At 41.5% G+C, this 26,570-nt stretch overlaps 1 protein-coding gene across 1 annotated transcript; it reads right to left on the bottom strand.

Annotated features, from left to right (window-relative positions):
• Positions 1–88: 88 nt before the first annotated feature.
• EIF3F (eukaryotic translation initiation factor 3 subunit F) lies at positions 89–6,911 on the bottom strand. Its single transcript, XM_021001901.2, has 8 exons — positions 6,561–6,911; positions 4,437–4,507; positions 4,069–4,148; positions 3,394–3,531; positions 2,446–2,537; positions 1,504–1,640; positions 1,184–1,297; positions 89–327 (listed from the first exon to the last, which is right to left on the bottom strand). Exons 1-8 carry the CDS (start codon positions 6,880–6,882, stop codon positions 250–252), a joined length of 1,032 nt encoding a protein of 343 aa, XP_020857560.1. The 5' UTR covers positions 6,883–6,911; the 3' UTR covers positions 89–249.
• Between the last annotated feature and the right edge of the window lie 19,659 nt (positions 6,912–26,570).

Here is a 26,570-nt window from a genome sequence, read left to right on the forward strand (position 1 = left end):
AAGTACTCATTTCTTGATTTCAAGGAGTCTCCAGGTTAGTAACCCCCTCCCCCAAGGGAAAGGTCACAATCAATCCCTTACCCAGAGGGAAAAGGGATGTCTGTGGTTTATTTGGAGTTATAAACAGCTCATCTACAGAAACAGGCAACTTAAAGATGACGGTTAAAGAAGAATCCACTGTTCTTCTGCTCCAAGGGAGGACCCACATCGGATGGAGTGGCTAGCTGTGGCTGCTGCTCGCTGGTTTCCTCACAGGCTCACAAGTTTCTCGTTGAGAGCAATCTGTGACTGGGTTAGGTTAGCAAGGTAAGTCACCATCAACAGGTCCTGGTGAGGAAAGGTGATGTGATTAGAAGATAGGAAAAAGAGCAAACAGGGCACAGTATACTTTTCATGAGGTGCTGTGAATTAACGCTAAATGGAGAGGGGGAGACAGGGTAAGGAGGACACTCTGGGGAGGAAGGGAGCCAAGAGGACTGAATGCAGAATGATCTGGATGAAGAGAATAAGCTTCTGGCATAGCTCGTGGGCTGCTTAATAACAGGAATGTTTCCAAAGTCAAGACTACCTTCTTTAGGCCCTATAATTTCTTGCCTGGATAAGTTCTGTTCTCCCATCTGCCCCACTAATGGCCTGAGAAAGGGAGAGGGACTTAAGGAAGTCACATTCCTGAAACTACAGACCCCAAAGGAGCCTTGGGTCTTAGGAAGCAGGACTGAATTTTAAAGGAAACAATGTGTCCCAAACAAGCACCAGCTTTGTAGGGTGAGGGCCGAAAGGCCTGTCTGGAAATCTGTCCAAAGGGCTTGCCTTGGATGTTGGACCCAATGCTACTCAACCTCTTGCTTGGACCCTGAGGTAACAAAAGGAGCTAAGGGGAGACAAGGAAGGGAATGCAGCCTACTAGACTGTAACCAGCCTATAAACTCCCCAAAAGCCCATTTTTAAAAAAACCTGTTTGGGTCCAGCCCCTAAGCACAGTATATCACATTGCAGTTCACAGACATTTAAAGGCCTTATTCTGGCCTATGGAGCTGGTTCAGGACAGAGTTCACCCTTCACTCGAGAGTGGCAGAAGCTATTCTCATTGCCCTTCTTTAAGCAGCCACCTCATTGCCCCACTATAAACATTCCCATCAACTTCATGGAAGGGCAGGCAGGCCACAAGACTCAGGAGCCTCACATTGATGTTGCTGTTCAGCATGCTCTCGAAGTCCTCAGGGGCAATCTTGGGAACTTGGTTAACCAGGCCCATCAGGAAGCGGCCCACAGTGTTGTCTGCTGACACCTTTCCAGACTGAACACCAAAATGAGATCTCATTATAACAGAAACGACACATTTTTTGTCTATGGAAAGCAAGAGTAACTCAGATGGTCTGGCTTCCCTTCACCCTCGGGGCCCCCCATCCCCTTCCCATCCATGCTATTCCCCTTCTACTAGCAAATCCATCCCAGATCTGCCACCCACCTTCACCACACACTTTCTTCCCTCCTCCTCCTCACCAGCACATCCTCAGCATACTGCAGCACTGTGCTTAGCGCATCCTGTATCCGGGCTGATGCCCCACCCACTTGCTGCAGATCACTGGAAAGGCCAATCACACGGTTGGGGCTGAAACAGGTCTTCATGATCAGGTCAACTGTGGGTCAGGCGAAAGGAAATGTTCATCTATTTTGGTGACCTCTGTGGCTACTAAAAGTCTTACTAAAAGGCTTGTCTCCTTGTCTTTCCAGCTACCCCTCCCCTCCGCCGCCAATGTCCTATAGGAAAACAGGAGCACAGAATTCCAGCCTCTGTGAAAACATACAGTCAATTCCAGAATTCAAATTTGCTACTAGCAAAGGAGGACACAGGGCAATTGTAAGGCATGTGAGGTAAGACTGCATAGGCCTCATGAACCTTCTACCCCCTCTGCAGAGTCAAGCACCACAAACTAGCTAAAGGACACCTGAGACAAACAAGCCCAGAAATGCTCAGAGCACGTAGGTCTGTCTGACTGGTTTGTATTTTTGTTCCTTTTGTGATCTACAGTAGGGGTACCACAGTTAGGGAATGTTAAGGAAGGAATAAAATGAGGAAGTCTAAATTAGAGAAGAAGAGGTGGCAGAGGTTGGGGCCGGAAAGCAAGTTTCTCTCCTTAGCATAGCCTAGTTCCACAATGATGAAGCAGCAGCAGCAGCAGCAGCAGCTGCAAACACGTGAAATGAAGTCACTGTTACTCAGGCTGCCCACTTACAAATGGTTTCATGAAGCCACTGGGATTCTTATTCAAGGAAACAGTTGCCTATGTAGTCTCAGTAACCCCGACAGCACTGACTCTCAAAGACCTGCCAGAGGGCCAGCTCACAGGCAGGCACAGCCAGATCAAATGCCTGGGTCTGTTACAAACCCTCAGGCCACACACCCAAGGGCTCTACAGGAATAGTAGAGGGAAAGTTACTCACTTCCAATTCGCTCAGTATCATAGTAGACATATTTCACTGTCAGTGGAGTGAACATCACTCCCATCGTTTTTCCAGGAACACCCATGGAAGCACTGGGAAGAGAGAATATCAATATCATAAGTATCTGATGAATTTAGTTCAATCAAGCAGACCCTGGATAGACATTCCCACAGCCATGATATGACAACGAGCAAAAACAGAGTAACTGAGAAGCTGGGGTAAAGAATGCCCTCAAGGTATAAGCAAGTCTGGAGTAGCAGCTAAGATTTCCTTGCCAAGGCTCAAACAACAGTTTTTGGACATTTCAACACACCAAACCTGTTATAACAGCTTTTTGCAGTAACCACCTTCCTTTTTAGACCACGTTGATATGAATAGCTCTAACTTTACTCGTCAGGGCAAGGCAATATACCTTTCCCATCCCTTCCGTTTTAGCCTCCACCAACCTCTAGGATGCCCAAATATAAAGTAACATGCCTGCTCACACATCTGGATGATGTGGGACTCGTCACCCTCAGGCCCTATTTTCTGCCTCGCCCCCCAAACCTTCCATAACTGAGGGACCTGTCACATGACCTGTCCTTTCTATCCACCCCAATCAGAGAGGGAGCTCTTTGATCAAAGGCAGTCTGGCCTTGTCTATTTGTACCCTCAGCACTTAGCACAGCCCTCGGTACATAGGAAGTACCTTTTAGTTCATTCCTTCAAGGAGTCGTTTGGTAGATCCTGGGGAGTAGAGACATTGATGGCCAGAAGGACCAAGAAACCATGTAGCTCTATGAAGAACTGTTTGTGCAATCATGACAGAGTTTCAAAGATCTAGATGACAGGTTAGGCAGCTTGTTCAAGAGCAGATGTATGTTTGTTTAAAGTTAACAGATGCACAAAGGTCTTAATGTCTGTGACTACTTTCCCACGCTGACTCACTGGTCCCTCCAAGTATCATACCTGACATAAGCTTTGATGCTCATTCGCCCATTCTGGAGGCTGGTATCCACAGTAAGATGAATGGGGCTATGGGCCTCCCGGCTGTAGTACTCGTGAATCAGTACTGAGTGTTCGGTGATGTCATGACCTGTGGCATACCTGGAAAATATAACGTGATAGGATTGAATAATTCAACTAGCACATATTAGGCACCTCTGACATGCCAGACACTAGTGGATAAAAATATAATTTTTAAAAATGAGTGTTGGAAGGAACTTCAAATATCATCTAGTCCAATGCCCTCCTTCTATATGGATGAGCAACTTGGGGCCTACAGAAATCAAGTGACTTGCCTAAAGCCACAAAGGTACTTCTCAGTGTACTTGCTGGCTCCCACACTGAATGTAAACTCCTTGAGAAGTAATTTTTCATTCTTTCAATAGACTGAATACCTAGTAGCACAGTGACTGGCACATAGCAGATGCTTAAGAAATGTATAGTGGTTAAACTGAGCCTCTAAGGAAATGGCCCCTAATTTTAACTTTACTCCATGGAAGGAGGCTACAGAGCCAAGCCTGGGACATCAGAGGAAAATAGCTAGCTACCCCAAAGGCAGCATGTTTATTACCAAAGTCTCACAAACTAGTACTAACACACTTTCCATCTTGCCTTGACCCAATCTGGAGTCTAACTTACCAACCCAAAATAAGCTCACTTGGAGAGACTTTCTTGTGTAATTCATACATATTCTTAGCAAATTCCATGTCCACAGCAACCTGTAGAGAAGAACATGAAATTCATGGTTAAAACCCAAGCAACTGATTCCTTGGTGATGAAACTTGGGAGATAGGAGAATAAAAAAAAGGTTACCTAAAGAAGCAGTCTCTATCTCATAAATGGTAATATTAGATTCCTACCACAGAAGCAGTAAAACTGACTATGGTCTTAGAAGTTCTTAACCTTGTGCTCTGCTGCAGGGCAAGTGCAGGGTGCCCCGGCCACAGACTAGCTGCCATGAAGCAGGACAGCTCCCAATTCCGGTCCACCCCCAAACTCCCACTCACCTCATCCTCAGACTCATTATGCGGCACTGAAAAGCAGTTGGTGACTTCTACTGAGTGTTTGTCAATGGTTCCTACAAGAGAAAGCAAGCCAGTGATGGGTCAGCGCAAGTGTTCCATACACTGATGATGCTCACGCCCACCCCTTCATCTCCCCGGGGGCTGTGCATCACCTAAGCACCTGCTATGTGCCAGTTCTAAGCAGCAAGAGGTAAAAGGTTATAAGACAGAGTCTTGGCCCCAAGAGCTTATGGTCCTATGAGAAGTTAAGAGGAAGCCGTAACAAGAATAGCTAGCGTCTACACAGCACTTTAAGGTCTGCTAAACACTTTACATAGGCTCTCTCATTTTATTCTCATTACTCTGTGAGAAGGGGCTATTATTACCCCAGTTTATAGGTGACGAAAAGGCTCATAACTGCCCAGGGTCCCAGAACAAATAAGTACTGGAGACAAGGGTCCAGCCATCGTGTAAAAAGAATCAGCAGTTATAGAAGCACATTATCCAAAATGAAGGTACTTCAATTCCTGCTGAACTATGCCCTACTGGTGGGGGCAGCATAGTGAGTAAGTGGGGTGAAATTCCTATTCGGATTTTTTTGCTTAATTCAGCAGTCTTCAAATTTTTTTTTTTTGGGGGGGGAAGCAGCTAGGTAGGCAGTGGGTAGAGCACCTAGAGTTAGGAGGACCTGAGATCAAATCTGGCCTCGGACACTTGACACTGTGACCCTGGACAAGTCACTTAGCTCTACCGCCTAGTCAAAAACAACAACAACAAAAGAAACAAAAAGAAACAAACTTTTTTTGACAAGTACACTTCCCCAATATGTGTATATTTACTTAAACGTTACTTACATAGACTACTGTACTAATAATTATATAATTATAAAACAATAGATTTTTTTAACAGGAGAGTGACATTGTCAGAATTATGTGTTACTTGGCAGCCATATGGAAGATGGATCAGAAAGCTGAAAGACAAAGCAAGATGGCCAATTAGAAAGCTGTTGCAGCTAGTATAGGGTGGTGGCTCGAAGGATGTGGAAATAAAAATGACAAGATACGGCAACTAATTGGATATGCGGATGAGCTGCAGATGACACTGAGATGCTGATCTGTGTGACTAGAAAAACAGTGATACCCGTGACAGTAATAGGAAAATTTGGAAGAGAGAGTAGGGGGCTAAAGGCAATACAGTGAGATCTGTGATGTGTCACAACTCACCCATGCCTGCTTATCCGATGTAACTCCGATGCCCCCTAAGAGAAAAGAGGGGAGCCTGCCCTCTGAGAGGGGCCTGCTACTGTCGTGAGGTGATGTGGGTGGGTGGAATTTCCTAAATGGTACCTAAGTGCCTGCCCAAACTGTCCGCAGGCCTGGCTTAGGAGGGAGGAAACCAGTTGGTCTGCACGGAGCAGGGGGTGGAGTGTTTGTACTGGAGAGGCTGTCCTTGCACAGAAGTGACTGACTATAAACTCCTTGGGATCAGGTCCCCATTTTGGAAACCACTGATCTCAACTTTAGACTTTGGAGTGATGCTGTCTTTCCCAGATTTGTGCGACAAGAAAATTTAGCAAATGTGCCATTTCTGTCTTTACTAAATCACTGGGGAAAACCAAAATTAAACACAGGACCGTGGGATCCTCACCCAGAGCCTCTTCTTCCAATTTGACACCGAGCCATTCGCTAACAAAAAGATATTCTTTGAAACACAATACAACAGCATAGAAACCAGTCGTTCCCGGAAAGTTTCAGATTTAGCTGAGCTGTACTATTTTCTAGCTCATATCTTTCAATTCTGTCCACGACCACAAGAAACTGTCAACATCTCGGGAACGTCAATCCAATTCAGCTAAGGATTTTGGAAGCGCCTTCTCCACGCCTCGATCCTCCCCCTCCGCCAGGCCACAAGCAGACAAACATGACCAGTCGATGGAGGATTAAGAAAGGCTCTGAATGCCGGACAGACTGTCGGTGCCACACTTTGAAAACCATCCAGTTCAACCCCCTGGTTTTACAGATGGAAAAAATGAGGCTCCGCGCGATGGCTTCCCCAGAGGGAGCACGGAGGGGTGCTGGGGAAGGGGCGGAGAGACTCTGCGGGGGGCCAAGCTGGGGCGCCGCTTACCCAGCAGAGTGCCGATGACGCGGCCCGCGCCCTCGTTACGACGCTCGTAGCTGTCCACGATGGACGCGAGGATGACCGGATGCAGCCGGACCACGCGGCCGCCGGGGAACGGCCCGGGGAGCCCAGGCCCGAGGGGGGCCGGCGCCGGAGTCGGGGCAGCCGGCGGAGGCGCCGACGCCGGGGCCTGGCCCTGGGTCTGTGGCTGGGCCGGGGCAGGCGCTGGGGCGGAGGCCAGGGAGGGATCCGGGGCAGACGCCGGGGTCGGGGTCGGGGCTGGGGTCGAAGTCGGGGAGGAACCCGAGGCTGCCGTCGCAGCCGCCATGTTGCCGAAGCGCGAAAGGAAGGAGAAGAGGCGGAAGTAAAGAAGGAAGGCCGGTCCAAGGAAGGGGAGCCTCGCTATAGGTCCAGCCTCAGGCACAAAACTTCCTTCTTGGCGCTTATTGGCTAAGAGTCAGTCACGGGAAATGAAGGGACCTCGCTTGATTCGGCTGGCTGCGGGCCACGAGAACTTCCGGTTGTCTCTTCAGTTCCGTCGAGAATTGAGCCCCCGGATTTGTGTCTCGTTCAGGAGAGTTCCGGGATCCGCGGGATCGGTAGTCGCTAGTTGTAACCGGACAAAAAAAGGAAAACAGAGGGGCAGCTAGGTGGCGCAGTGGATAGAGCACCGGCCTTGGATTCAGGAGGACCTGAGTTCAAATCCAGTCTCAGACACATAACACTTAGTAGCTGTGTGACTCTGGGCAAGTCACTTAACCCCATTGCCTGGCCAAATAAAAAAAAAAAAAAAAGCACCGAACCCGACCCTGCTAGTTGGGCAACCGACAAGGATACCTTCGTCTGAAGGAATCTTTGTGTATTCCCTTCCCCCTCCCCCCCATACCTGGGGTTGATAAGAGAGCAATCATGTTATTTATTGCCATCATGTCTAACTTTTCTTTCTTTTTTTAAGTTTTTATTTAGTATTTTATGTGAACATGTAAAAAAGTTACATGTAAAAACATTTTAACCTTCCTTTTAAAAACTTTGATTTCCACATCCTCTCCCTTCCCCAACACCCCCTACCCCCACCCCCATTGAGAAGGCAAGCAATTCGATGTAGGTTATAGGTGTGCAGTCACAGAAAACATTTCCATAGCAGTCACGTTGTGAAAGAAAACATAGACAAAAAAACCCTTAAGAAAAATATAGCTTAAAAAAAAGCATGCTTCAACCTGTGTTCAGACACCATCAGTTCTTTTTCTGAGGTTGGACAGCATTTTTCATCACAAGTCCTTCAGAGTCGTCTTGGATTGTTGCATGGCTGAGAAGAGCTAAATCATTCACGGCTGATCTGCCCACAATATTGCTGTTACTTTGTATACAGTACATTTCACTTTCCATCAGCTTGTGTAAGTCTTTCCAGGGTTTTTGAGAGCATCCTGCTCATCATTTCTTTAAGTTTTTAAAATTTTTATTTTTTTCTGAAGAAATCTGTTTTATTGTATTATTCACAAGGAAATAAAAGAGGAGAAAAACTGTTTTGACAATTTTGCAATAAGATTTACCTGAGAAATTTTGAGCAAGCAAACAATAAAAGTACTTAAATATAGCATTGTTGGCAGAAGAAAAGGATTGTGTGTAGAATTTCTTCCCACCCCATTTATCTCATTACATATAGTAAAGAAGAGGCCAACAAATACCAGCTCACCCTACCTACATACCAATTTCTTGTTATCCACTGAAGGAATATCTTCATTTTAATGAAGGAATCAGCAGTGACCTGTCTGACCTGAATATACCTACTGAAAAGATCAGCCTGTGGTTATTTGTGAACATAGTTATGTGATGTCCCCTGTGGCCAAAATATTTGTTAGAAAAAATGCACTTTAATGTCAACTAAAGTCCTTTTTTTTGGAGTTTTTAAAAATTTATTTTATTAATTTATTTTGATTTATCAATAATCACTTCCATATGCTTTTGAGTTTAAAATTTTTCTCCCCTTTCCTCCCCACCACCCTCCCCAAGACGGCACACAATCTGATATAGGTTATACATTTATATTCCTATTAAACATATTTTCACATTAGTGATGTGGCAAGTAAAAATTAAAACCAATAGGAGGAACCATCAGAAAGAGGAAACAAAACTCAGCAGAAGAGAAAAAAAAGATAGCAGTTCAACTTCCATAGTTCTTTCTTGGGATGTGGATAGCATTTTCCATCACAAGGCCTTTGGAGATGTCTTAGATCCTTTTATTGCTGGGAAGGGTTAAGTTTATCAATATTAGTTATCGTACAACATGGCTGTTACTGTGTACAACATTCTCCTGGTTCTGCTCACTTCACTCAGCATGAGACCATACAAGTCTTTCCAGGTTTTTCTGAAGTCTGTCTGCTCATCATTTCTTATAGCACAATAGTATTCCATCATAATCACATACCACAACTTGTTCAGCCATTCTCCAATTGATGGGCTTCTGCTCAACTTCTAATTTTTTACCCCCAGAAATGAGCTGCTAGAAATATTTTTGTACATATAGGTCCTTTTCCTTTTTGTTTTTTTATCTCTTTTGGAATACAGACTTAGTAGTGCTATTGCCAGGTCAACTGGTATGAATGGTTTTGTAGTCCTTTAGGCATAGTTCCAAATTACTCCACAGAATGCTTGAATCAGTTCAGAACTCCACCAACGGTGCATTAATGTCTCATTTTCCCCACATCCACTCCAACGTTTGTCATTTACCTTTTCTGTCCTATTAGCCAATCTAGTAGGTATGAGGTAGTACCTCAGAATTGTTTTAATTTGCATTTCTCCAATCAATAGTGAGTTTGAATATCTTTGTCGTATGGTTAATGCCTAAGTTTTCAATGTGCTGGACCAGGCAGACCAAACTCAGAGTAAGCAGTATATGATTATTGATGTCACCAATTTTTTTCCTCTAACTCTGTAACTGAGACTAATCAATAGTAGTTTACTTTAACTTGGGAAGGAATCTAGGATATGCTGACTATGCATCTACAGGTTATTTGTACTCTTCCTCATGTCGTTAAGTTTTGGTGACCAAAGAAGTAAATGAGGTTTCCTTTCCTGAAGCATCCCTACATTGATGATGTAATATTGACTGGGCCAGAAGAGTTATAGTGACAGTAAGTTTTAATACCTTAATAAGATAGTAGGTATAAGCTTGTCAACTTTATACAACTGACTCCATTTTGTTTTAAGCCTCTATTTTGTGATTAAGGTGTTCTGAGTAACTTGTTTTTCTATAAATTGTTCTTCAATAATAAGATAAACATGTGTATGGTATGATGTATTAAACAACTTGTGTATGTTCTTAAACAGCTAATAAATATAGATGGACGTTCTGATAAAACAGACCATTAATGAAAAAATTATAAACAACTTTTAGTATTTTATGTAGACAAGTATCAAATTATATGGCATGCAACTTAGGAATACCCATGTTAGAACCATATTTATGTAAAAAACCCCAAAACCACCGAAGGCCACAGCCAGCAGATGAGCCTGAGACTGGCTCCTGCGTTCCCTTCACTTGAGATGTAAGCATCCCCATATTCCAAGTGAGGACAGTGCAAATTAATTGATTGATGGAGACTTGCCAGGTGACCTGAGGGGAGACACATGGCTCCTCCTAGACAGAGAAGGAACTTTGTCATGAGTCCAATATGAAAGAAGCTTACTGGACTTCTGGATCATGTGAGCAACAGGATTGTGGACTAGACGTTTTCTCCAAAACCCACAACCTCTTAAAAACAGAAATTATGTGACAAAGATAAAGCAACTTCAGTTGTTTCTATGGTCTAGGATACCCAGGATCCAAAAGAAGGTTAAGGCCCCCACCAAAGTGCTCCCCACCTAAGGAACTGACACTCCCTGACTCTGAGCTCACTCAGCAACCTTCCATCACCTCCCATGTTATGGGCAGCAAGGCAGCTTGGCCATGGCCCTTCAGGAGCAAAACCTGCTCCATGGAGTAAAAGCAAGGAACCTCTCGACAATGCTATTTTTTTTCCTTTTAAGTCATTTTTTTTGGATCCCCATAATGGAGGTTAGGCACTGTTCCCCAATCATGACTCCGGGATCCAAAGAGATCTTGTTGCACATTCTCATAGTGCTCTCTGTCCAGGAAGGCTTCAAAATCCACGGCCAAGACTCGTAAATCCTGGTATGGGGTTTTGTCACAAAGCTTTGCAAGGATTTCATTCAAATTGTTTGAAGTTTTCCTCAGCCTTCAGTTAGTCCTTAGGGTCACTCTTTTCAAGTTGGGAAATGGCAAGAGGCACAGAATGCTGAAGAGGTCTTTATCCTCTGGAAAATTATGGAAGGGATAAAGAAAAGCATATTATCTAAGAACTGTGTACCTACTTATTCTTCATTCCTGCCTCCTCCCTGGAATCTCTTCTATATTCCTTGGCTTTAGGATTCTCCTGTAATGACCCCTTTTGTTTAGATTCTACAAGAGCCATTATATCTAATTGTTTACTGAAGCTCCTTACCACAAGGTATACAATAGACCTTGGAGGACAAATGAATATTTGGTGGCTCAGAGGAAAACTAATCTGACCAGGTGTCACTGAGATTCAGAGAATCAGACCTAAGATATGCTCACATCAACTCTTGATCCTCAAATCACAGGGAACAATAAATTTTGGGATGTCATTGTATTTTCAATCACAAACAAGTTCAATATTTGTAAGTCATCCCCTAGAACCTATCCCCTTCACTAAGTAATCCAATCAAGATTTATATTTCCAAGTGGGAGGGGTGACTCAGGATCTTCTGGTCCAAACCTTTCAGTTCAACATGATCCATGAGCCATAGCCTTGAAACCAGGTTCATAAATTCATAAGTTCATGGCAACACTCAGGAACAAATTCATCTGAATGTTCTGTGAACTTGAACCAAGATTGGAATTCCAACCTGGTGGGTGTGAGAGACCAGTTGTATCTGAATGAAGCTTCCTCAACCCAGACACAGCTTCCTTCCTCTGTGCAATCTGACTGGCCCCAGCTCCTTGGTCTCAGGGTATAAAGGTCCCAAGTTCGCATAGTTGAGGTCTCTCAGACTTGGTGGGGGCCCAAGACCATGGGAGTTGCTGTACCCTGATGACTAACCAGATGCATTTCCAGATAGGGACAAGGGGGAGGGGTACATCCAGAGAAAATAATGCCACTGTATCTTGGTGTACAGCTTTGATGTGTTAGGACAAAGTAAACCTCCTTCTTTGCTAAATGATCAGTGACTTAAAAGTGCCTCACTTTCTCCTGACATCAAACCTCAACTAGGAGTGTACTTGCTTTAGAGTTATAATTACAATATTGCAGCAAATTCACCTGAGCTTGGGGTGTGGCTCAAGGAGGGGCCACTGACCTATCTTAGGTATTTCCATTACTGCCTATGGTCATGAGAATGAAGGGTGTTCAAAGAGGCAGGAGCTGGAGGGGTGGTGGTGATGGCAAAGAAGCCTGTAATCCAAGGACTAAATTCATTGAAAGGGAGCTACTGGGCTTGGTGGCTGGTTGCTGTCCTTTGTACTCAAACAGGACTAAAATGATGGCACTATGTTGAAATCAAGTTAAAGTGTATTCCACCGTGGCTGATCAGACAGATGTGAGCTTGGAAGGCTCTACCACAGGTCAGGCACAAATAGTCCATATGAACATTTGGAGTGGAGGTGTCTCTAAATTTGTGCATCTCGTGTTTCTTTTGAACTACTGCAATTATGCTTTGCTCATAAAGCATAGCACCTTATTTAATGTAGGCACTCCATATTGCTGGTCCTGTGCCAGTGCCTCCCATGTCTCATTATAGATTCCAAAGTTCTTTAGAGAGACCTTGAGAGCATCCTTGTATTGCTTCTTCTTACCTCCATGTGTGTGCTTGCCTCCTGTGAGTTCTCCATAAAATAGTCTTTTAGGCAAGCATGTATTTGGTATTATAATAACATGGACAGCCCATTGCAGCTGCACTCTCTGCATTACAGTTTGAATGCCGTTCAGTTCAGCTCTAGAAAGGGCCACAGTGTCCAGTACCTTATCTTGCCAGGTGATCTTCAGAATCTTCCTAAGATAATTCAAATGGAAGCTATTCAGTTTTCTGCCATAATGCTGGCAGAATGTCCAGGTTTTACCAGCATACAACAATGAGGTCAGCACAACAACTCTGTGGACCTTTAGTGCGGTAGGCAGCCTAATACCTCTTCTGTTCCACACTTTCCTTGGGAGACTCCCAAACACTGAGCCAGCTTTGGTAAACCTTGTTTCACCTCAGCAGCTATAAGTACATCCCTGGAAATTATGTTTTGTTGTTGTTCGGTCATATTTCAGTTGCGTCTGACTCTTTGTGACCTCATTTGGGGTTTTCTTGGCAAAGATATGGGAGTGATTTGCCCTTTTCATTTTACAGGTGAGGAAATGGAGGCAAACAGGGTTAAATGATTCTTCCAGGGTCACGTAGCTAGCAAGTGTCTGAGGCTGGATTTGAAATCATGAAGATGAATCTTTCTAACTCTAGGCCTGGTGCTCTAACCACTTTGCTATCTAGCTCTCCCATCTCACCCCACGAAAAAGCATACTGTCAAGGTAAGTAAACTTATCCACATTATTCAAAATTTCTCCATTTGCTGTAACCAATGGCTCCATGTATGGGTGTGCTGGCTGGTGGAGAACTTCCATTTTCTTAGTGTTCACATTGTCAGACCAAAATTAGCACAAGAAGAAGAGAATTGCTTCATGCTCTGTTACATCTCAGCCTCAGAGGCATTGAATGCACAATAAATTGTGGACAAAAAGTCACATACCAACTCTCCCTCCACTTTAGACTTGGCTTGTAGCCTTTTCAAATGAAATAATTTACTGCCGGTGTGGTAGCTGACTTTGATGCTGCTTTCATCCTTGTTGAAGGCATCTCACAACATCACAGAAAACATTATGCTAAAAAGCATGGGAGTAAACACACAGACCTGCTATGTGAGAGCATGAGGGCATCATCCATTATCCAGAACCTGTGTGAACATGACATCATGGAACTCGAATACAATCTGATGAACTTCTCTTGGCAACCAAATTTTCCCACAATTTTCCACAAACCCTCGTGGCTGTTAGTATAAAAGGTCTTGGTCAGATCAACAAACACTGTGTATACTATGTTCTGCTCCTAGCATTTCTCCTGGAGTTAATTGGGCAGCAAACACTGTAGCAACCATTTCTCGGCAATTTCTGAAGCTGCACTGGTTCATTAGCCTATTAAATTAAGGAGAACTCTGGCAAGAATCTTACTAGCAATGACTAAGGGAGAGAACCCTCCCTCTACCCACCATGATTGATAGTCTGAGGGCTCGAATTTGAAGAATCAACTTTTCAGTCTGATGTTGGAAAGACTTGAGCCTGGCGTAAGACTTTTCATCATTAAGCCCAACAAGTTAATTGTTAATCCATTCAACTGTTACTCCTGCCAACAAGATGAGCCAACTCCAATTTATTTCTTTGTATTTTTATTCTCCCCCCTCCTCCCCTACCATTTAACAATTGACAGATTACATTTGTAAAATACCTTTCCTTTAGTTACATTTAACCAAATGGCATTTCTTTAAGACATAGATCTCATATTGGGTAGAACTGAATGTGCTCGCAAATTCAGCCCAGCTACACTGAAATTATGGGAAACTGGGAGAGAAAAAGAGACATTTAAAGGTGGATGATAGTTGTTAACAGGAGGAGTATAAATATTCATTTCCATTGTATTTGATTGTAAAGGACCTGTGGATGGAGGTCTAGAAGAAGCTTGGTAACTCCAGTTGCTTGAATGAAGATTTTTTTCTACAACAGTCTGCCTGGGGAAGAGAGAAAAGAATTATTACTAGGTCATCCCACTGATGAAACTCTTAAACATACCTTTGTAACATGAATTTCTGTGGCCCTCAACAATGGCCTATTGTATACCTCATAGCTTGGGACCATCAAGCAAAGAAAGTTATGGTCTTGAAATAAAGGGGCTGAAGTATTGGGAGGAGGGAGGAAATGAGGTAGGAAAAAAAAAACATCAACCCAGGAGTCTTCTGCTCTTCATTCCAAAGCAGCTAATGCCATGAAAAAACTCAAACATTTAGGATCATCTCAACTCCAAAAGAATTGACTGGTCAAAAGAGGTTTTCCAAATCAGGGCTCCAAGTTTCTCCAACCTTTCCTTCTTTCCTGGAATTTGGCACCTGTATCTGTAGAATAAGCTTTCCACAGTGAAAAAAGGACTAGCTCAGATTAGCAGCACCTGACTACAGCCAGTCATCACTTGACCTGAATGAGGGTCATACACATTCTATGCTTCCCTAATTTTCTTACTCCATAATCCAATCTGAACATTCCATTTTTCTTCCATCCCTGTGACAGCCTTCTTCCTTTGCTCCCTCACGCTGTGGCCCTGTAACATTGCACACCACCTCTTATGTGATAAGAGCACAGAGTTTTGTGTCAAAAGCAAGGGCTCTAGAAAGGCAGACATTGAACACAGGTCATCGGTACTGTCAAGTTTAGTGTTAGCCTTTTAAGGCAGCTTTCTCCCATGCCCAGTTATTTCTTGATATTTGATAGCATCTGCTAAAGTGTTTGTCGTTAGCAGGTAAGCTTCTCCACCTGGACATTGTCACAACCACCTCTTTGGAGCTCTCTTTGAGGTATTCAAGGCTTTTGCATATTTCTATGACATAGTTCATGAATTCACAGGGCTTAGAGGACCAAGTTTACTTACCTGGTCATTTCTTTTCATGGGGCATTCTTTACATTTCCTCTTTTTTGCTCTTTGATTACTAAACCAGTACCTAATCTGTCAAAAATGAATGTTAAAGACAAGTCATTCAACAAATGCTCTACTAATCTGTCATGCACATGTCAGACTGATGATTCTCTCAGAGTGGTGCCTGGCATTGGCCAGGTGGGGAATGAATATAGAGAAGGTAAAGGAATCATATCCTTCAAAAGAGGGATGCTATTGGGGCAGTTAGATGGCACAGTAGAATGCTGGGCCTGGAGTCAGGAAGACTTATTTTCCCAAGTTCAAATCTGGCCTCAGACAATTAATAGCTGTATGACCCTGGGCAGGTCACTTCACCCCGTTTGCCTCAGTTTCCTCATATTCAATGATATGGAGAAGGAAATGGCAAACCACTTCAGTACCTTTGCCAAGAAAGCCCCAAATGAGGTCACAGAGAGACAGGACTCAAAAAAAAAAACCCAACAACAACAAAACAACTGAATATCGCAGGTTCAAACTTTCACACTGCTGACAAATGACACCTAAATCTAAGCATACATTTCTTTAAGCTAAAGTCTCCATCATCAGAAAATAAAGCCATTCTACTGAGCCCAAACTTCAGTCCCGCCAGAATTCCAAGTTATAAAGAGACAGAATAAATATAAAATCCTGAGCATATTCACACAGTAGAAGATCCATACCTGAACTGGAGTCAGGCCTGTTTCAGCAGATAAGACCTTGACTCGGTCATGGTCTAAATACTGGTTTCTATTAAAATGCTCTTTAAGGGTTTTCAGCTGGTGTTCCGAGAACTCATTTTTTCTTTTTTTTCTTGTTCTATATCTATTTTGCTTTCTCTTTTCTTCCTCATTTGGCGAGTTCTCCAAAGTAGTGGGTTGGAAAGGGGGATCTGAGGAATAGTCATGGAGAGTAAGGCAATTAGATCAAAAGGAGATTCAGGTGAAGTTCTAGATTGTGCTGAGATATAAAGATCTTATTTTAAGTGAGGAATGTTTTAGAGTATATGATGATCGATTGCCAGGCACCCAATTGCTCCCCAAAGGTCCAACTTGAACTCACCATAATCTTAAGTCCCATATACCCACCCACACAGTCTTCCTGAATACTAGCAACCTGGAATTGTTTAAATCCTGGATCTGTAGCAGATTTACACATCGGGGGGAAAAAAAACAACCTTTTTTTATTCAGCTCAGATTGCACTGTGGTCCTCGCTAACTGAGGTACATTCTTCCCATATTCTGCTATGTTCATCATCTTTTTGCTAGGCTGAATTTCTATTAAGTCAGCCAGGGAAATTTCCCTGAATTTTGGTTTCGTCTTGCTGGATGGAAGAAGACTATGTTTATTAGCTTGGGTTATCTGGAATGGAGAAGAGAAATATGCTAGGATATTCCCCCCATTTTAGAAATTCACATTCTATGAATGGATCCAAAAGACTGATGAGGGAAAAGACAAACTTAATTATTTGGAAGTTTTTGAAAAATGTTAAGATTTTGATGGAGAACGGGTTCCCAAATGAACAGTATTGAGAAATTTAGTGTCATTACTTCAATCTTATCATTTAAGGCTAGTACCTTAGTAGTACCTCTATCTACTGATAGAGATTTGGGTGTAGGAGTCAGAAACTCTCAGTTGCGCCCTTCCTCTGACACTTTGTGTCAACCAGACAATTCTCTAAAATATGTAAGACTAGAATATAGAGGCAAAATTAATAAATTAATTAACTCTTAATCATGAATGTATAAGACCAGAAGTTACAACATAATTAAGACTAGAGGTTACAGAGAAGGGGCTTATCAGCATTGGTGCCAGAAGGCCCCCTTACACCAAGGAGATCACAAGTCCAATTGGAAAAAAAAAATTAAAACAAATTAAAACCATTGAATTAACTATCTTAAACCCACAGGCAGAACTGGACAACTACCAAGACATGAATGTCAGGGGTGAGCACGTATTAGTAAGTGGTTTGTTTTGATCAATATGCCAGAATGACAATTTCTAAATGTGTGTTTACAGTGATTTGTACTCATTTCCTAATTTTCCCTAATTTCTCTTTTATACATGATTTAAACATTCCACTTGATTAGTCAGCAGAAAACAAAATAAAACTCACCTTACAATCCCAGTTCTCACCAGCAATTTCTGATCCTGCACGTTCCTTCACACAGCATCAGCTTTGGGTCCTAACCATTTGGGGCCCTTTTAAAGAACCAGGCAGCATCTTAACAGCTGTAGAGCCTTAACCTAGTGAAGTTTAACACCTTAATTAAGCTCTTTGCTGAGAGTTAAACTTTAAATTGCATTGACTTTTTAAAGAGATTTAGATTGATGTTAATTAGTTCCTCCAGTAAATACTGTCTTCACAACTTTTCTCCCCTCCATTGAGTGTTTGAAATACTCCTTGCTGACCTTAGCTCAGAATTCTCAGTTTTACCTTACCATAAAATGTTCTATTCTATCCCTGTCCAAGCAGTTCCTTCCTCCCCACATAAAAAAATAAAGACTTGTAAGTAATTTTACTTTGTTAAAAAAAATCGGGAACTTAACAAATATGACTAGACATGAGCATTTCCATAAACAAAAAATAGAAAAAGATGATTGTGGATGATGGCTAGCCAGGTAGATGAAACATTTATTGAGCACTCACTGTTAGCCAGGGACTAGATCTAAATGCTAACAGTATAAATATAAGTAAGAAAGTTTCCACCCTCAAGGAACTTACATTCTATTGGGAGAAAACAATACATAAAGAGGAGCTGGAAAGTAAGGAGAAGTTTGGGAAAGCAAGGAGAAAAAATACAATTTTCAAGTTACCTGGTGTGAGTGAGGAGAAACATGATTGGGGTAAACCAGAAATTAGTGGTCTCTGGGTGGGAGTCACTAATCAGGACAGGGGGGCAGAGCACAAGTTTATATTAAACCAGGAACCTCTATTACACATTTTTTTCCCCAAAATATATAATGCATTTGGCACGATAGTACTAATCATGCACTGTTTAGCTTTGTCCCATTTTAATTTCTTCCTACCATCTTTTATGTAATTTATAATGATTAACTGACTTTTTTTTCTTTTTGGAATGGTCATATCACTACCTACCTGGTTTGCCTAGCTGTTTCTCCCTCTCCTCAAAAACAAAATAAAACAAAAAACCTTTCCCTTTTTAACAAATAAGTATGACCACCACCTCTCGGATAAGAGAAAGTAATTGACAATACTTACCATCTGTCTTCTGAAATCATGATTTATCACTGTATCAGAGTTCTGAAGTCTTTAAAAGTTCTCCTTTTTAATGACCATATTAATTCTATAAATTTTTCCTGGTTTAACTTCTTATGGTTTTCAATAATGATGGGGTACTTGGATCCCAGCCCTAAGATCATGTCTCTGGAAGCCTCCCAATTTCTTAGTAGGCCCCTGTCCTATGGGAAAATTTTCTCGTGTTGCAGAACACATTCTTTTATCTGGATTATTTTTATTTGGATTTCTTATTATTGGTGATTAGTAGTATTTTTTAAAACATGGCAATTGACAGCTTGTAATTCTTTACTTCACAACGATGTGTTGATATAGCTTTTACCATTTATCTTTTGTGGAACAGTTTTTGTTCTTATGTATTTGTATCTTGTTTATTTATTTTTATTTTTTGAAAAAAGTTCTTTTTGCTTAGTCAGATAGCATGATCGAATGATTGTTTTTTTCTCCCAACCACTCAGTTTTATTTTGTATATCCTTGGTTTTTTTTTTGACTGTTTCTTGTAAGCAACAGATTGGTGGGGGTTTTGTTTTCTTATCCAATCTGTCACTATTTTATTGGATTGTTTAGTCCATTCACATTTAAATTTAAGAGAGTTGTTTTTATTTTCCCCATTTTCATCTAATATTGGATTTTTTAATGTTATGATTTCCCCCCCTCTTCTGCTATAAATGTAGTACTAGGTCTCTTCAGTTATGTTAGCTTAATGTTTCTTTAAGATGGCCTTATTCCCACTGGCTTTCTTCCCCTAATCTCTGATTCTTCCTTCTTATTGGTTACCCCTTTCACATTGGAGTTCTGTTTATTAGTTCCATTTTCTTTCCTGTTTTACCTAATTACTCAATTCTTCCCTTCTTTTTTCGCTCTTAGTCAAGTAGATTTTCCTTTCCTCTCCTCCCCCAGATAGTCCTATTTATTGGTTTTTCAGTGTTCATTTTTTGCACTCCTTTTCAGGAAATACTTCTTTTTCTCGCTCTTCACTATCTATCTTCCATTTTTGTCTGCTCTAGGCCCTCGTTTTCTGGCTCACTGATTTCTCATTTTCTTTATTCCTTATGAAGCCAAAACTTCTGAGGTAACCATTCTGGGCTGTCCCTTCTAAGCAGTTTCTGCACCTGCCTTGTCAAGCTTGTCCCTTCCTCTACCACCCAGTTTCTCCTCTTCCATTATGCCTTACACCTACAAAATGCCAGTTCCTGTGGGTGATAGAGAGGACAGTGTCCTATGACAGGACTGTTCCTTCCCTTCAATTATGTTATCACTGACCTCTATGGGACCTCTTGTCACCTCCCTTTCCAATTTGCTGCCAAATTTCCCTGAGTTCATGCTGTCCTACTCTCCCAGGTGCCATTTGCCCCCCAAAGCTCTAATTCTCCCTCCTGAGGCAGGAGGAGTAGTCTCTTTAAGTACCAAATCCCTGAAGAAAACGCCCAAAAGAAGGTCCTCGTCTCCCTTCACAGAACTGCTCTCTTCTCCTGTATCTCCTATATAATCAGTGGTATATACCACCCCCACCACAACAAAGCCTTTCCATCCCTCAACTCCACCAATCCCTACCTCCTCCTTTTTTCTTCCCGAGAGGCCTCAGAAGTCACCTTCCTTTCATTGCTGGCCCTCAATTTGACTTGGGCACATCACACATTCCCACTTTATTTTTCACCCCCCCCCCACTTCTATGCACCATTTTGTAATTTAGCTTCACAAAAAAAGCAATTCGTCTGTCAGTGGGCTGTTGAGAGGTTATGCTCATAGTGCCCCAGGCTGGCCTCTTCCCATTCAACACCAACTGTCTTCTGCCTTTGCCCTGTCTTCTTATGTCCATTTAGACAGGAGCCTCTTAATGGTGTCTCTGCTGTCATTCTGTTGCCATTGTTGTACCTGGTTGTTGTATTTGTCCACCCTTCCTATATTTCTGTCATCGGAGGTATTGGAGGCAAATAATGGTTTCAGCTCTGGTTTTCTTTCTAAAAAGATTTTGAACAACTCTTTATTATTGAACAACTGTCTTTTTTCATCTATTGTTAACTCATATTTGCAGGGTAGGTCATCTTGGGTTATATCTTGAACTCTATTCCTTTTTGGAACACATCATCCCATTTCCTCCTACATTTTCTGATGGCTGCAGAGTAGTCTTGTGTTATTCAAATTTCTTTTCCTTGGTCTTTTAAATTCTTTCTCTTGGTCTCTTGCAGAATTTTTTTTTTTAGCCAATCTGATAGGTGTGTGGTGGTAGCTCAGAGTTGTTTTAATTTGCATTTTTTTTATCAATAGTGATTTAGAGCATTTTTTTTCTTATAACTGTAGATGGCTTTGATTACTTTGTCTGGAAACTGCTTGTTCACATCAATTGAGGAATGGCTCTTATTTCTATGAATTTGACTCAGTTTTCTATATATTTGTGAAACGAGGTCTTTATTAGGGAAATGTGCTGTAAATTTTTTTTACACTAATGATTATCATGTATTTCCCTCCAACTATTTTCCCCCTGCTTATCCTACTCTCTCTCTCCTTTCACTCTGTCTGTTCCCAAGAGTGTTTTGCTTCTGACTTTTACCTCTCCCAATCTGCCTTCCCTTCTATCAGCTTCCCCCACCCTTCTCTTATCTCAGGCCTTCACAATATCTTCGGTTGATTATGGCCCTCAGCAAAACTGACTATGTGAAGTTCCCTTAGGGCAGACTTGCACAACATAAGGCCACTTGTGCCCACCAAAGGATTTTGGGTGGCCTGCAAAAAATATCCTTCAGGCCACTTTAGCAGGCCAAAAGTGGCCTGTGGGTCATGTGTTGTGCCGGCCTGTCATATGTCTTTCCCTTTCTATTTCTTGTATGGCAGATAGGTTTCTACACCCAACTGAGTGTATGTTATTCCCTCTTTGAGCCAATTCTCATAAGCTCCCCTCTCTGCTTCCCCCATTTTCCTCTCCACTGTAAAATCTCTTGCAGGCCTCTTTTATGTCAGATAGTTTATCCCATTTTACCTCTCCTTTTCCCCTTCTCCCAATGCACTCTTTCTCACCCCTTAATTTTATTTTTTTTTAGATAATCATCCCATCATATTCAACTCACACCTGTGCATTCTGTCAATGTATATACTCCTTCTAAATGCCCTAATAATGGGAAAGGTGTTAAAAGTAATCATTTTCCCATGTAGCAATGTAAACAGTTTAACCTTACTGAACCCTTATGATTTCTCTTTCCTGACTATGCTGGTTAACATTGATTCAAATTACTGGATGCTCCCTTAAGGAAGTAGGAGAGAAAGGGGGAGAGAATTATTTATAGCAGGAATTATCACCACATGTCTTTTTAAGGGAATATATTCATTTTCGGAGAATATTTCCTTTTAAAGGTCCAAGAATATTGGATTTAAAGCAAAAAATTTTTTTAGCAATTATAAATTCACATGTTTACTGTTCTGTCCACAATCTGGAAATGTAATTATGTTATCTGAAGTTTATTGTTTGTGTTACTACTGTATTTCTAAATTGTATTGTATTTGTAAAACTCTTAGATTGTAAAATTTGAAGAACCATTGTGAGATAGAAATGGTGTAAAGTAACTCTTGACCTGGAATAGGTCTTTTAAAAGGATGTGATAAAAATGAGATAATTTGAAAACTGTTAAATATCTAGTGAGGTATATTTGGTTATAAGCAAGTAATAGTATTGATATTTACTATGATAGCAGATTTTCATTTAAAATCTTGACTATTATAAAAATTATATGGCAGTTTAAAGTTATAATTTCAACATATTAATTATGAGATGAATGATTTTCTGTACAAAATGACTTTGAAGTGCATTCATCTAAATTGATAATGGGTTGTTTCAAAGTTTATTGCTATTGTGGAAATAATTTTATAATGTATGCCCTGTGGTACAAACATACTTTATTATGAACAACTTACTGATATGAACTGTTTTGGAATTAATGAAGTATTCCCCATATATCAGGGCCTTAATTAGAAATTAAAAAAATTCAACCCAGGCCTTCTTTAGGCCAAAGACTGGGTTTGTTGGGGGATGGGCTGTATGGGCCAGGCTCTTGAGGACTTTGAGCATTTGTGGTGATCAACTCAGGGACTAGCAGGTGTAGGAAAGTCTAGGCCACCATTGGCCAGGATGGATCTTGTATGCAGGAGGACTGTGGGAGGAGTCTGAGAGTGGCCAGGCATCTAGATTAGGAATGTCAGGGAGGCTGAATAGGGTCTGGATGGGATCTGGAATCTGGATGTGGCTTGAGGCTACCAGATCAGTAATAGACAGTGGAGGGTTAGACTTCCGTTAGGTTAACAAAGAATTGAGAGAGTGGACATAGTTAATAAAGAAAAGCCAGTCCTTTGTGGTGGGAGTGCCCCCAGGAGACTGTTAGACCAGGTAGAAGGGTTCAGAAAGACAGATTTTTTTTTTGGAGGGGGGTGGCCTGTCTTGGGCCCATACCCCATCATTACTGTTAGTGATTATAAATCCAGATGTGGTTTACTGAATCCAACTAAATTAAGGTTATCTGATGGTAATTAATTGGTTCTGTTTCAAGTTTTAAGTATATTGCTTATATATTTCTGAATTTTCTTATATGATTAATCCGGTAAGCAATTGTACCAGCTATGTTGTTAGAAAAGCAATTTCTCTTATAATCCAAAATGTTGTTAGATTGAGAATTATGCAGTCAGAGAAAGAGAAAAAGGAATGGGTTGGGAAGCTGTTGGGTCATTCTATATGATCCCATTTTGTAACGTTTCCTTTTAAGTACTGTAATTTAAGAAGTGTGAACTTCCAAGTTTTGTCTATATTTAAAGGGAAGTTTTTAGCTGGGGCTATCTGGTTCTCACTTATGAAATTTAAGATTGTTAACTAAGCTATTTGGAGTTATTGTTTAAGTCAGGTACTGCTAAAAAGTATTGTGTGTGTGTGTGTGTGTGTGTGTGTGTGTGAGAAAAGAAACTTGGTAATTATGCAAAAAAGAGACTTTGTAAGATCTCATAATTCTTATCAACCCTGTGCTATGGAGTTGTTTCGTGTTATGGAACTCTTACTGAATAAATGGCTCATTACAGACACCTTTCTGACTAGAGAATTTGGGTAACTAGGAATTTTGTGGCAATTAGGAAATTTTTAAGAAAGGGAAATACTTTTATGAAGAAATGTTTTGATGAAATCTTTGATATGATTCTTTAGAGAGCCTACTAAATTTCTACTTGCAAGCCAATTTGCTGCAGTAACAATTTGTTATTGATGAAAATTATGTCCAAACCTACTATGAATTTAGAGTTTTATTCCTGGGTTTGTTGTATTCTTAGATTGTACTTAACTGGGTGCTTTTAGAGAAACAGTCTCAATGGAAGCAGCATCAGAGATCTAAGGTTAGTGATTAATACTAAAGCATCTAAATTTCTGTAATAAGCTGTAAGTAGGGAAGATCTTACTGTTTTGGTATGAATTCATTCCATGGCCTAGCACCAATTAAAATTACTGTTTGAACTTATCATATGTTTAAGATTCAAATCCTGAAAATGTCTCATTCTTTCAGATTAAGTATGGTTAGAGAGGGATAAATAAGCTTGAGAAACAGAGAGGCAAATCTATTTTAGAGCAGCAATTTATGATCTTAATGGAAATTTGATTTTACTCAGAATGTTATTATGAACTAGAACTTGTGTAGGAAGTTATGCAAACTACTTAGAGCTCACTTTGGAGATGTTCCCTAATTAATGTGAAACTATTGTCACGCCTGAAACCCTGATGAGAGAAATTTGCTATCCAAGATCTTGGGGACTGTTAATGAACTTTTATTCTGAGTCTACCTCCAGGTATGATTAACAAGGAACTGATTGAGCTACTGACCCATGACATCAGCAGCCAGTGAGGGGTTTGTGACCTGCATCTATGAGCTGCAAGAAGGTGTTCTCATGGGAAGGTTGAGAGGATCACTTTTTTTCATGGCTGAGGTAGGATTCTCCTGACTCAATTTCCCCACTATGACACCTGGCAGACTTTAAGCCTGGCTCAATGCAGTTGGTCATTATATAACTTATGCCTGGAATTGACATGAATCTAGGGAAGCATTGCTCCCTTACTTTAATTATGCCCTTGTTCTTTCATGGCAAATTTCTATAATCACAAGTTTTGTAAGCATAATATCAAATCTATTAAATAATAGATTGATGCAGGAACAGCTGAGGTTATTACAGTAAGATTTTTCTTCTACCTCTCTTATTTGACTTTTAAAATCCTTCTTGACCTTTTCCAAGAAGACTTTTTGGGCTTGAGATCAGTTTTGAGGTTTTGGATGTGGGAATATTGACAATGTCCTCTCCTGAATTTGTGTTTTGATCTTCCCTGTCACCATAATAATTCTCTATGATCATTGTTTTTCTTTGTTGCTATTTGCTCATGGTGTTTTACCTCTTTCCTGGCTTTTAAAGTTGATTCCTGATTCTGGGGCACAGGGGCACTGTCCCACATTTCTTGTGCTGGGGGCTAGGGGCCTCAGGTGCTGGCAGCTGAAGGCTGTAGGAGTCTGGTCGCTTACCTGGTGCTGAGCTGGTGGTGGCGGCTGGTGTGTGCTGAGGCCAGGTGGGTTTTTTCTCTGCAGGTGGGAGGTGGGGGGTGGGGGTAGTCTGGCTTTGGGAGCTTGCCTCCTCAGCTGAGCATGCTACAGCATAGGTAGATTCAGCTGCTGGGACACCTGTCCTTGAGCACACATGTTGGTTTTCTGCAAGGGCATCTGCTGGTTCCCCTGGCTGTGTGAAGGCATGCTGGAGGTGCTGCTCCACCACCCTGGGGCTCAGGATCTCCCACTGGTTTGCTGAAGTGGGGCTTGCTGCTGGCTTGCTAAGACGCCTCCGGTCCTGTACTGGTCTCCTTCAGTCACAGCAAAAGGGACCTTTCCTGTTAATCCCCCTAGCCTCCTGAGCTAAAACACTGCTGTACCCCTGTTTTTCTGCTGGCTCCACCGTTCCAGGATTTTTCCTGGGAGGGTATTTTCTGGGTTTTTCAAGGTCAATAAGGGAGGGTGAGAGTGACTTACTGTTTACTCCACCACCTCACCTCCCAGAACCAAAAATTTCTTTAAGTATGACATCCAGGTCCACCTTTGATTATGGTGTAGAAATAGAATAAATAATGAGTTTACTAATCACCTTAATTTGCTTGAACTCTCTTATTATCCAGGAGAGGCTGAAATAACCTGGGAATCAAAATCAGCTGATCAGGAGGCAGAATGAGTGTTGCTTGAGTTTGATATACCAGTGATCCTTTGCATGCTCATTGGGTGACCTGGAAACACCTCTGTTATGCCAGCAACTCCAGGGCTGGCTCAAACTGGTTCCTACTGGCCCCAAATGGACAGAGCTTGCACAAATATCCCGGTTCTGGGTATTCTGCATTCCTCCTATTCTCTTGCCTCCCTTTGTTGTAAAACCATATAAACCACTTCCTAAACCCCAAATCTTTAAAACAATAGAGTAGGTTCTGCTGTTCTCCATAGGCACATGTTGTACTCGCCAATAAACACTTGCGGGTTTTGCTCCTGAACTGTGCCTTTGTTCCTTCTGGATGTTGTACCCCAATTAATCATTTTGCCAATTAATCAATGTTTTTCAGGTAGACTAATGATTCTTAAAATCTCTCTTTTGAATCTATTTTGTAGGTCAGTAGTTTTTCCATTTTTTTCTTTCTTTTGATTTTGTTTTGTTGTTTCTTGATGTCTCAAAGAGTCATTAACTTCCACTTGCCCAATTCTTATTTTTAAGTAATTATTTTCTTTTCCATTTGGCCAATTCTACTTTTTAAGGAGTTTTCTTTTTCTAATCTCTTCACTCTTTTTTTTTTTATGATTTTCTTGCATCACTCTCGTTTCTTTTCCCAATTTTTCTTCTACCTCTCTTACTTGTTTTTTAAACTCTTTTTGGGCTCTTTCATGAGTTCTTTCTGGGCTTAAGTCCAATTCTCATTTTTCTTTGAGGCTTTGCACATAGGTATTTTGAC

Source organism: Phascolarctos cinereus, unplaced genomic scaffold (assembly GCF_003287225.1).
Source record: "Phascolarctos cinereus isolate Bilbo 61053 unplaced genomic scaffold, phaCin_HiC Scaffold_9;HRSCAF=440, whole genome shotgun sequence".
NCBI lineage: Eukaryota > Metazoa > Chordata > Mammalia > Diprotodontia > Phascolarctidae > Phascolarctos > Phascolarctos cinereus.